Source organism: Colias philodice, chromosome 13, assembly GCF_061535455.1.
Source record: "Colias philodice isolate Cphi_HAF_F1 chromosome 13, ilColPhil1 Martin Lab GWU primary, whole genome shotgun sequence".
Classification (NCBI taxonomy): domain Eukaryota; kingdom Metazoa; phylum Arthropoda; class Insecta; order Lepidoptera; family Pieridae; genus Colias; species Colias philodice.
The window spans coordinates 10,036,299-10,049,619 of NC_143098.1; the positions used below are offsets into that span (position 1 = coordinate 10,036,299).

Here is a 13,321-nt window from a genome sequence, read left to right on the forward strand (position 1 = left end):
GCTACCAGGGAGATCATTAACAAGTGGTGATAATTTTATAAATATACCTAATAGTAATCGTTAGCTGAAAGTATTGGACGAATTATAGTTAAGTTAAAGTAAATTACTGAAAGGCGATAAAGCTGTAATAGTTGCTGTAATGCTGTGGTTGTAAAGTGCTTATATATATTCTTGGAGCACCTTTAGCATATTTTATAAAACATAATATAAAATTTTGAACGCAAGCTTTAAATTTCTTTTTACCTATTCTTCGGGAAGATTTCAAATCCATAGATATCCAGAATGCCCATAACAGAAGAATTAGGCTCTTTGTCCCTAGGTGCTAAGGAAGAATTTAGTCTAGAGACCAGCCAACTAAAGTGCTTTTCATATATGGCTTTGGCTAAAGCATCTCTAGCGTATTGCGCTTGTTCCAAATCTAATGGAGTATTGACCACATCACCACGAGCGTCTATTGTTCTGCTTGTGAGGGCTTCACGAAGTTTCGTTTGGTCTACTTTGAGGAGCTGAAAAATTATTTCTAGTTTTAGAGATTTAAATGATTATAGATACTTGAAAGATTAAGGTATTAAAGATTAAGGTACACAGAATTGGAATAATTCGATTATGACGTGTCTTTCCAAAGAAGATTTTATTTTGGTGATATTTAGCAGGATTGGTAGAGTAATCGTAGCTGTAGAATAGAGTTTGGTTAAGAATATAGAAGGAATTGAAATTAATTTATTTTGGATAGATTAATTGAAAGTTGCTATTAATTAAGTCACTAAAAAGCTCTATTCTTAAATGACATAAATAGGGGCAGCGTACGTACTGCTCTGATTAAAATTTAAATCAAAGTCACCAATAAATTATGAGAGTTCAGTTACATACATTTTAATTTTTATAGAAACATAATTTGTGAAACGTAATTTTTTAAAGTTATTCAGATAGCCAAAAATACTCACACTAGCAACATTCCCACTATTAGTATCATGGTTCAATATCTCAGCGTATCCCTTTTCATTCTGCACAAATTTCACATTACCGAGATGCAACACGCTAGCAACGATCTCGAAGATTTCCTTCTGTTCTTCAGCAGATATTTCAATAACTTTCATTGCTTCTAGAACTGCTCTGAATTGTTCAGCGTCATTTAGTTTTTGGGTGCCTGATACCTGAATCAGGAAAAAATTGGTTTTTGGATTAATATTTTATATGGAATAGGAAAAAGATATAAAAAACTGATATGTATTGGTAAAGTTGGATGGGTACTCAAATAAAGGCAATTTAATTTGATCATATAACAGATACGTTTAATTTAAAACAGGATTTTCTTAGCAACATTAGCAATTTACAAAAAAATGTTTAGTCACTATAGTATATTCAATATTTTATCCATTATATAAACAAATTCTCAGAATTCCCTATTATTACATAAATGCAATATTAAATGCAAGATTTCTTTGTTAATTTTACAATACTTACAATATCCGTAGTATATTTATACATCTCCGGTCTGCCTTGCAGCTTCAACTGCTGTAACAACTCCGGACCGGCTCCAGCCAGTAACTGGTAGAAAATGTGGAAATTCCTCTCCCCAGACATCTGGCTCACAACCCTGGACTTTTCCAGGAGATAATTCAATATATGACCCCCTTCTGGAGCACCTTCGTAATTAAACTGAATATCCATGTACTTCCCGAAACGACTGGAATTGTCATTTCTATGGGTTTTAGCGTTTCCGAACGCTTCGAGCAAAGGATTGCTCTGAAGCAGTTTGTCTTTGACATTTTCCACGCTTTGTAAATGGTTCGTTCTAGCTGCTATGTATTCTAGAACTTTCTTTGATGCTTCCGTTTTGCCGGAACCGGATTCTCCTATAGAGTGAAAAAAAAATGTACCAGATTTTTTTTTGCGTCACTTTTAAGGTTCGTTTACACGCGGAAAAATTGGCAGATAATTTTCGTTAGTCAACTTTGGTTCAGGCATAATCTTTAATGTTTTCTTAGTTTTTTTACGATAGTATTTTTGCATCTGAGTTTAAATACTAGGTAGGTTTGTTAACCGTTAAAAGTAGTCGTAGAAAAATCCTAGAATTTATTAAGAGCAAGATCAGTTTCACAAACATATTATTCAGGGTTGTAAATGTCAACATAAAATTGTTACACAAATAAATTAGTTAATTATCGTTACCTGAGATCAGAATACATTGTTCACGGTGCTCGTAAACAAGAGAGCGATACGCGTTGTCAGCGATCGCGAATCTGTAAATTAAATCTATTATTTATTAAGGATAAAGAATAAGTTTGATATTCAAGTGTTGAGGATTTATTTATTTTTTCATGAGAATTTTTCGTTACTAGATAATTACGCGATAGAAATGATGTTATTGATGAAATATTAAACATAGGCATCTCTATCTTCCAGTGCAAGATATAAGTACATACTTTTAACATTATGTACAGTTGCCGAAACCTCAAAACATATAATGAAAAGGGAAGAGTAGTCAAAACATCATATTATGCTAAATGCCCTTAGACATCTTTCTAAAAAGGTCGGCGTCGGTTAGATGAAAAAGTGCAGAAGAATTTACAAACAAGTGAAGATTATAGATAATTTAAGACGTGGAATTGAGACAGTTTAGTTAACATATTGCATAAGTTTTGGATATAAACCTCGTCATTTCACTGGCCTCGCCCGATTAACGTCGGGCCAAGGCAGGGGTCAATGTTAGGCTTATAATTAATTAGTTTACTAAATATTTATAATTTGGGTCACTGCCTAATCCCGCACATATTATGAACGCGAAATTTGTGAAGATGGAAATTTTATATTTACAATTTTATACAAAAAGAAAATGATGAAATTCCAGTGAAGTTTCGTATGGAAATAAGAATGCGTTAGAAGGCCTGCTTATATTTATTGAACTTCTAATCCATACTAATATTATAAATGCGAAAGAAACTCTGTCTGTCTGTCTGTTACTCAATCACGCCTTATCTACCGAACCAATTTGCATGAAATTTGGTATAGAGATATTTTGATACCCGAGAAAGGACATAGGATAGGTTTTATCCCGGAAATCCTACGGGAACAGGTTTTTCTTTGAAAATGCGGGCGAAGCCGCGGGCGGAAAGCTAGTATTTAATAATACTGTGACGATGTAGGCAAATTTGGACTAGCCTCTGCCCCGTAGTCCGTTGTTTGATTTCTTAAAGCAGTATTATTTCCAGTGTTGAAAAATGACAGCGCTATTATAGGTCGTCTAGCTCCATCACTTTCCCACATCATCACTAATACTTTATAGCTGAAGAGTTTGTTTGTTTGAAAGCGCTAATCTCGGGAACTACTGGTCCGATTTGAAAAATTCTTTCGATGTTAGATTTCCCATTTATCGAGGAAGGCTATAGAGTATAGGCTATATATCATCACGCTTAGACCAACAGGAGTGGAGTACTGCGGCCTGCGGGTAAAACCGCAGGGCACAGTTAGTTAGAAATAAAACTGCTTTATGATGTCTCTCTTATCATATTGCTATTATTCTGACTCGTACTAATATTTGCAAACAAAACTGCTATTGGGTTGCGACAAATACATTATCGCCTAAGTACATACTTATCAAAATGATAAGTATTATAATTGTTATAATCTAACAGGTATTCATAGAAATTTTGATAAAACTCATAATAATTTCACTCATATAGACTAGATTGGATTTTTTAAATTTAATTAATTATATTTTTGGACCAGCTGGTGCCAGCGACAACGTTGTCTTGATTTTTTTTACTGTAATTCGGCGATTTTTAAGATTTATTCTTAATTATTTTGATATTTTGGAAACATTCTATAATTGACATTAAAGTTTTACAAATATTGCAACGGTGCATTTAGAGTCTAAATTTTAGACCAAACGAACATAGAGCTCGAGCCTAGAGCATGAGCATTCTTTCGTGATCTTTTAGTGTAAACGAAAACTCGTATTCGGTGTTGCTCAGTATTAGAAGTTAGAACATTGCATAGAACGCACTAAGAATAACGAAAGAATGCTCTACGCCTGTTTACATTTATATTGACACTAGCGGTCCGCCCCGGCTTCGCCCGTGGTACATATTTACGTTTTCTCTACATAAAAACCATCCTCGTACTTCAAGGAATACAATAAAAAAAGAATTATCGAAATCGGTTCAGCCGTTCTCGAGTTATGCGCTTACCAACACATTTTGCGATTCATTTTTATATATAAGACTAGCGACCCGCCCCGGCTTCGCACGGGTGCAATGCTGATACTAAATACACTACAGAAAAACTTTTAATGTTGTATACATATAAAAACAGCGGCCCAGCCGGCCGGTACCGCGACAAACGGTACGTCCCGCAATTTTTAAATCTGTAATATCTTCGAAAATATTCTCTTAAATCATACGGTGTAAAGGGCCATATAGATCTATATTAAATGAACAATGTATTCAAGGTATTTAATTGGTTAAGGATTAATGCTGTATTGGTTAAAATCGCTTCGAAAATTAGCCATTATTTGTCGTAAAAAGTAAATGACAAAAAAAGTTATTGTGGGTTATCCATAAGAGATAGACATATGCCATCGCGGACTTTTCTGTAGACCTTTTTAATGTGTACAATACTTAGTACATTATTTTGATAAAACTCGTAGGGTTCAGCCTGCGTTTGCAATGTAAGCGGAAAAAATGTAATTATTTACGACATAACATTAGAAACCTCAAAAATAACAGTACTTCTCCACAATTTAATGGATGTTATTATACATATAAACCTTCCTCTTGAATCACTCTATCTATTAAAAAAAACCGCATCAAAATCCGTTGCGTAGTTTCAAAGATTTAAGCGTACAAAGGGACATAGGGAATTAGGGACATAGGGAAATAGGGACAGAGAATGCGACTTTGTTTTATACTACGTAGTGAAGAAGATAGTGGCCGGGGTTCCGGTTAGAATGAGCATTCGCTCGTTTGATCTAAATGCACCGTAAAAAAATATTTAATTTGATTTCATTTAGATTAGGTTTATTCGACGCTAGATTCACTAATAAAGTCAAATCAACACCTCTACTATACATACATACATACACTTATAACCATACTCTTCCTACCACAGTCGGGTAAATACCAAACTAATCGTATCGCTATCAATGATATTGCTATCTCTATCGATCTGTGATAGCTTGATATTGTGTATTTGTGTAGCTCAAGGATGAAGCCAATGTAGTGTTATAATTTGTAGATTCGAAGTTATTTAATGTTTTGGAATGTTATGTTAATTAATAACAATGGAAAGTGATGAGAAAAGATGTTTGGGAATAAAATAAATAAAAATATGTGAAAAAAGAGCACTTATAATGAAACTATGTACATATATTATGTTGTAGGTACTTTAAAGATGTGTAAATTGTAGTATTATTACGTTACACGTTATACTTAGGTACTAAAAACGTTAAAAAAATTAATGGTAAAATAAAAAAAATATAAATTTATTAAGCTATTGCATAGCCTCTATCGCGGGCCTTGAGCGCGGGGACCGAATCGAGAAATTCCGTAACGAAAAAACCTCACGCTCCCCACCCCGACAGGCGCGAAGGTGTGGCTTGAAGGCATAGCATGCAATAGCTTTACCGCGGCAGTCCCCGAGTGACACACGTCTTTTTTTTTGTAGAATTCAAGAGACGAAGAGGAGCGTGTCTAGAGAGGTTTCTTTACAATTTGAACGTGGGAAGTTTTTTATTTACAATGAATTTAAATACGGCTCAAGGACACAACTGAAAATTTATAAAACATTTCGTTTCTTAAATACATAAATGTGGGTAATATTCTAAATTTGGGACAAAATAAAGTAGTGTTATGCCAAAAAAAAAAAAACATAAAAAATAACTTACACATGTGGTGGTGCTTCAAAGAAGGCTTTCTTGTAATAGAGCTTGGTCTTCTCTTCTGTGTAGATTGGGAGGGATTTGTACGGGTTCACGGATATTAGCACGTTTCCGATGTACGTCTGGAAATGTATTCAAATTTGTTACATTTTGAGGGTAGTTTATATACATTTTGCTTTAAAATAAACTTTATAAAATATGAAGGCAACAAATGTGTATATGAGTTATTAGGCTTTGTATTCATGATAAATATTTGTAGAGCAAAAGTTGATGAACAATACTGTTGGTTTTTTTTAATGTTATTCCTCGTGGGAGAATTTTTCAACATGCCTTATAATATTATATTAATATGTGATCATATAGTTAGAACAATAATTTCGACAGCTACAGTATATCGATAGATAAAAGACGCGACTCTTTAAAAATGGATAAATGTCGTAGTTGCGATTAACTAACTCAACTTATAGATAATTTCATTTAAAAGTTGTCTATTCCCCACTCACATAGATAATATTCTCACTGAACCGCTTCCTCAAATTGTCTATGAACGCGGCCTCCGAACGGTAGTCCTCGAGCAGGACGAAATCCTGCACGCCGACTCGCTCGCGGTGTTGTAAAGCGTGCTCCATCACGCCTTGCACGGATACTGGGCGTTGGAGCCTGAGGAAAAATATAAGAGTTAATTATAATTTATAGTAAATATTGCATCTATACTTAATACTAGCAATGCCCTGCGGTTTCACCCGCATAGATAGCGATATCGTTACAGTGAAAAGTCTACTATAGGACGGACTATAGGTTTAATTTTTAATCACATGAAAATCACCTTTACCCCGTCCCGCACTACGGCCTTTTTTTTTTTGTTTTAGTGGGGAAATCTTTCATAGATACCCACGGCCTCCAGGGGAGTGGCCGTGGGTTATCTCGGATTCCTACCGACCACAACCCCACTGTGTTCCGTCAAGACGCATATTGGTAGAATTCCTCCGTGACCCCCGCACTACGGCCTGCTCGAACAGTATACCTACTATTTTCTGTAGATTGACACTTTCAAATTCGTTATATCTTTTGAATGGAATATCCAATTCTTTTCATTTAAAAAGTATTTTGCTGGTATTGAAACAGTCTGTAATAAAACATCATTTAATGGGATAAGGATTAATATATGTGTATGGATAACATGGTTTGATTACTGTCGGCACTTCTATTTACTTTGAAAACGTAAAAAAGTTGTTGTAGTAACATAACTACTGAAGATGGACATATGGTATCGCGGACTTTCTTGTAGATATTGATCCATTCTATAATACTGTAGAACATTTTTTTGTTCTATCTTCAATAGATTCCGCAGCGCACGCGATGACAGAAGTTTTATTGAGGATTTTTTTACACCTTGGGTTACATTATTGCATTTTTGGTAAGGATCTCTAATTTTTTTGAAAATGCAATATAGCCTATGTTGCTCAGTAAAGATGCAGCTTTCTAATGGTGAAAGAATTTTTGAAATCGGTCCAGTAGTTTTTGCGTGAAAACCATACATACATACATACTTACAAACTTTTCCTCTTTATAATATTAGTATAGATAAAAAAATCGGTTCACAAACATTGTCGATAATAGTTTAAACTTTTCCTCTTTATAATATTAGTATAGATAAAAAAATCGGTTCACAAACATTGTCGATAATAGTTTGACAATAAAAAATGCGCTTCGCACAGGCATATCTGCGCCGCCCTAAAGCTGAAGCTTCTGACAGCTTTTTTGATAGGTCCTATAAGTATATTTATTTATTAAAACCTAAGATTAAAACAAGGAAAACAATGTTAAATGGCCAAAATTATGTGACCGTAAAAAATCACTTTATTATTATCGTAAAAAACCTGTTTATTTCGCCCTCACCGGCCAATAATCCCATGACCTTAACGGACCATACGAGATAAAAATATTGTATTTTTAACTTTATTAGATAAGCATAATTATTATTTTTCCTTTAATTTGTGTAAACTATTATCAATTGATTATTTATTATTTATTTTTAGGTAAGTACTTATTATCAACGATCGGCAGTAATGTTATTAGAGTAACTTTTTTCAAAGCGTACCTATATAGTTTTGGAAATCTTTGGAAATCTATTTAAAACAGTTATTAGACATACTACCTTCTAAATTTATATATGAAATAAAGAAGCTGTAAAGAACTATTTGTATATTTAATTTAACATAACAATCACTTCCCACTAAAAATAAACTAGTGTTCAAAATTCAAATATAGATAAACACTTATTTCGACCCACAGATAACGGAAAGTAAAAAACGCGGGAATTTTTTTAGGTTATGTTTGCAAAATGACTCACCGAAATTTCTCTATACGACACAAGAGCCTGTGTTCACTACCACTGAATCCCATATTGTTAACTATCCGTTACTAAATATGATCGTTTACTGAGAGAAAAATAAACTCATTATAATTATTAATGTGCCTGGGAAGTGCAAATATTATGAATAGGGTTGTTGACGTATTTTTATGAGTCAACGATAATATAAAAATTACTTGATGCTAATAGGGTTGTTTATTTTACAATGAGTATCAATCCGAAAACAGACGCATTTCTATATTTTTAAATTTGAATAATATTTATTTTTTTAATTATGATTCTTATGTGCCAGGTACATAATTTTATCTAAATTATAAAAACAAGGCGTATTTTTTATTCAAAATAAATAGTTTTTTAATAATAAACAACGCTTAAATAAATTAAAACTGTTTAATATCCATTCACAAATTTTATTTTATCTGTAAACCAAGCCAAGATGTTTGGCGTATAAATTCTTCTAAGAAGGTTTTATGTTTATTTAATACCTGTTGCTTTAAAAATGTTTCCATGTATTTGACAGCCCTATTACGACGGATGTGTGATATACAGCCCTATCGTGGTTGACGATATATTTAGCGGTAACTGATATGAGCTGTTAGCTAATTCTTTAATCATCATTTTAGACTAAATATTTTTTCTTTTTATTTACGAAATAAATTGGTTAAAAATAAAAACATATAATAAAAGTACAAACCCCTTCACTATTACACTACTACATTTCAATTTATCAGAGTAAAGTTAAGTTTATTTTTTCATGCTCTAAATATACCTCATATAATATTATTTGAGTACTTTTGGATAATATTTAATTTCAGAACTGTACAAAGTATTTCAGTTATTCAATTAATAGAATACTTGGTTATGAATTTTATTTTAAACTATCTAACTAGTTATTTTTAACTAGCTATCTATCAGACGACTGCCCTATTGCCCGTATTTCGAATTTCTCTCCATAAAAACCTTCCTTGCCTTAACCAGAAATAATAATATAATAATGCTATTTAGACAAAAATAAAAAAATAGCCGAATTAGGTACTAAGTAGTTGAGGTGTCGTTGAGTTTTACGCTTAGCAACACATTTGGCGATTCATTTATATTGTATAGAAATAAGTAAGTTCAAACTGCGCAAAAAATTCAAACATGACGCTCTCACGGGCCTTGACCTGCTGAGAAAAAACGCTATAGTCTATGCATTTCCAAATTATCTATGGCTGCAATCTTAATCATTTTTAACATCTCCACCAAGAATCTCTAGTCTCTACATACGAGTGTAGCGAATTGTCACGTTTATATGAAAAAAAAAATACAAGATGAGTCAGGTGTGTGACGAATTTCTTTGAGGCGGATATGTTGTCTGTATTTACTTAGTCATAAGATGAAAATAAAAATTTGAATGTGCATTTTAAGTATTGTTGAATTTTTGGAAAGATTAACATCTTGCTGTTATAGCCTTCAATTTATAAAGAAGTGACTAATGTAAATTGCTTATAACTTAGGCTAATAATATAAAAAAAACTATAGGGGTGTAAACTTTAAATAGTAAAATTTAACGGCCGAGGTACTGAGTTGAATTTGATGATCGATTTGGCATGACTGCATGGGTGTAATTTGATAAAAACGAGCTTTATTTTGCACCACGTAACATCTAAGAATAGGAGAAACGAAAGAAGACGTATATGGGAGACAACTATCACACAAAGCGGAAAATTAGTATTAAACTAGGTATATGCATTGGCGTACATTTGCATCTAATATACAAATATGATGTCATTCAATTGCATTGAGTCATAACGCATGCACATCCTATCTGCTCGGCTGACACTGACCTACTGACACGCTTGTTAGCGTATAGCTAAATATTAGTGTTAATGAAGGTAGTTAAATAAACATCGGAGTTTCAGTTGAAACGGGAAATTGTTTATATTTGCCACGCCTTGCCTTTTATTCGTAGTGAATAGATTTCATTTTGCCATTTTGCTAATCCAAGGTAAAGATTATATACAAAAGTTATTTCTAACAAAAAAATAAGTATCTGGTCGAGTAAAACTCTATCAAATCGTTAATTTCACCTAAACAAAATTCCTGGTTAGCTTTAAATATAGTGTTAACTATTTCTTAAATCCCCTTAAGTCTAAACTATCCAATTTTGTTCAAAATTACTAAAGATGGTATTTGAAATATCGTGGCACGTCGCAGCTCCGTCACGCTGGAACCCGCTTTAAAAAAAACCTTACTTTTTTCAGCCTATTTTACCTACAAACGATGCTAATAAATGTAGTATAGGTCAATTTTTTGTAGTCTTATTAGTTACTTAGAAAACATCATTGATATCGTTCGAAGTAAAAAATATAAATAATAGCGTGTTGATTAGTTTTGGAATGGGTTCCAAATTGATTGTAGTTTATTGTAGTGGCAAGAAAATTCTTTATTTGCGTTGTTTTATCTCAAATTATTGCAAGAAGGTCACAATAACAAGATTTTAAAAAATAAATAACACTTGTTCAAAAACTACAAACGATGCCAATAAATGTAGTATAGGTCAATTTTTTGTAGTCTTATTAGTTACTTAGAAAACATCATTGATATCGTTCGAAGTAAAAAATATAAATAATAGCGTGTTGATTAGTTTTGGAATGGGTTCCAAATTGATTGTAGTTTATTGTAGTGGCAAGAAAAATTTTTATTTGCATTGTTTCATCTCAAATTATTGCAAGAAGGTCACAATAACGAGATTTTAAAAAATAAATAACACTTGTTCAAAAACTACAAACAATGTAGTTGATTGTAGCTAAACTCATATGTTTGTAGTGGCTGCTGAACCCCTGTAAGCAATAAAAAACAAAAAATTTAGTGTTCAATAAGTTAATATATTCAAAACAATTATGAGCCTTGGATTTCGTGTCGTTTGTAGTTTTAGAAAAAAAAATATTCATGCTCATACATACATCTTCGCACACGTGCGTGTTTGTGTATGCGTGTGGGAGTTTCGTAATTTAGTGTACATTAAATTGCACATGATATATGTTAAAAAAAAAAAAGAGTTGGATATCTTTAATGTTCAGTAGTTTGCTGTTCAATGTTACAAAGTCACTTAATAATCCGAAACTGCTGAGACGACAAAAGTAATTAAAATGAAATAATGGATAAATTCCATCCGAAACGAAAAAAAACTCAAAATAGTGCAATATAAAAAATTGGAATTAATATTGTCATTTATCGTTTATTGTAGTACTGGTAAAATAATTTATCCTCTAAAATAACTTCAAGAAAAATCAGATAAAACTAGCCAAATTGTAGTGGTATAATAAAATGACACTGGCATAAAAACTACAAACGATATGAACAATTGTCACAGTACCTTTATATTTGTATGTCTTGCTTATTACTGATTATAAGTGCGAATGAATAAATCTACTTAGTGTTTGATAGAGTGATACATTTTAAGACGTTAGAAAATAGAAAAGGAAATCGTTCGTAGTTTCACAGTTTGTCTTCCGACAGCATACCTTTATATGTATATGGACATTACCGATTAAATATAAGCGTGCGTACACAAGTTTACAGTTACTATAGTGCCTACAGTAAATGTAGCATCGATTATACCTCAAAATATAAATTCAAAATCGTTGGACTTACAAGTATGTGCTGTTTTTCGTATTAAAAAATAATGACAGCCAACTATACACGGACTTTCGTAAGTATTGAAAACTTGAGCTGCAAATGAGTTGAATTTTTAATTATAATTTCTGAAAGTGTAAAACTTTTTGATAATTGAAAATTGTTAATCAATAATCAGAGAGTAATTGTTAGTATTTTTAACAACAGCTACGATACAGTTGAAGGATCGTATACTACAAACGATTTTATAAACTGTAGAGCTTTTTGAAGACTAAAAATTGGTTCATCGAAAGCCTTATACTGCGTTTATAGTGATTCAAGAGCAAAAAAATATTTCTTTTTTATTTATTTTTATCTACAAACGATGCTGATGAATGTAGTATAGGTCAGGAGTTTTTTTTCGTTTCGGATGGAATTTATCCATTATTTCATTTTAATTACTTTTGTCGTCTCAGCAGTTTCGGATTATTAAGTGACTTTGTAACATTGAACAGCAAACTACTGAACATTAAAGATATCCAACTCTTTTTTTTTTTTAACATATATCATGTGCAATTTAATGTACACTAAATTACGAAACTCCCACACGCATACACAAACACGCACGTGTGCGAAGATGTATGTATGAGCATGAATATTTTTTTTTCTAAAACTACAAACGACACGAAATCCAAGGCTCATAATTGTTTTGAATATATTAACTTATTGAACACTAAATTTTTTGTTTTTTATTGCTTACATATGAGTTTAGCTACAATCAACTACATTGTTTGTAGTTTTTGAACAAGTGTTATTTATTTTTTAAAATCTCGTTATTGTGACCTTCTTGCAATAATTTGAGATGAAACAACGCAAATAAAGAATTTTCTTGCCACTACAATAAACTACAATCAATTTGGAACCCATTCCAAAACTAATCAACACGCTATTATTTATATTTTTTACTTCGAACGATATCAATGATGTTTTCTAAGTAACTAATAAGACTACAAAAATTTGACCTATACTACATTTATTGGCATCGTTTGTAGTTTTTGAACAAGTGTTATTTATTTTTTAAAATCTTGTTATTGTGACCTTCTTGCAATAATTTGAGATAAAACAACGCAAATAAAGAATTTTCTTGCCACTACAATAAACTACAATCAATTTGGAACCCATTCCAAAACTAATCAACACGCTATTATTTATATTTTTTACTTCGAACGATATCAATGATGTTTTCTAAGTAACTAATAAGACTACAAAAAATTGACCTATACTACATTTATTGGCATCGTTTGTAGTTTTTGAACAAGTGTTATTTATTTTTTAAAATCTTGTTATTGTGACCTTCTTGCAATAATTTGAGATAAAACAACGCAAATAAAGAATTTTCTTGCCACTACAATAAACTACAATCAATTTGGAACCCATTCCAAAACTAATCAACACGCTATTATTTATATTTT

General features: G+C 32.0%; 2 protein-coding genes across 3 annotated transcripts in view; one reads left to right on the top strand and one right to left on the bottom strand.

Moving 5' to 3' along the window:
• The window catches only part of Cdk12 (Cyclin-dependent kinase 12), a 220,360-nt gene that overhangs the window by 37,554 nt on the left and 169,485 nt on the right, over positions 1–13,321 (top strand). The window lies entirely within an intron of this gene.
• Positions 1–13,321, bottom strand: part of Myo61F (unconventional myosin 61F) — a 55,902-nt gene that overhangs the window by 15,492 nt on the left and 27,089 nt on the right. For both annotated transcript variants that reach the window (XM_089702743.1, XM_089702744.1), the window contains exons 2-7: positions 6,382–6,538; positions 5,885–6,000; positions 2,173–2,243; positions 1,465–1,856; positions 945–1,154; positions 244–506 (exon numbers count right to left, since the gene is read on the bottom strand). In XM_089702743.1, coding sequence (XP_089558869.1) covers positions 244–506; positions 945–1,154; positions 1,465–1,856; positions 2,173–2,243; positions 5,885–6,000; positions 6,382–6,538 — 1,209 coding nt within the window. The remainder of the gene's footprint in view (positions 1–243; positions 507–944; positions 1,155–1,464; positions 1,857–2,172; positions 2,244–5,884; positions 6,001–6,381; positions 6,539–13,321) is intronic.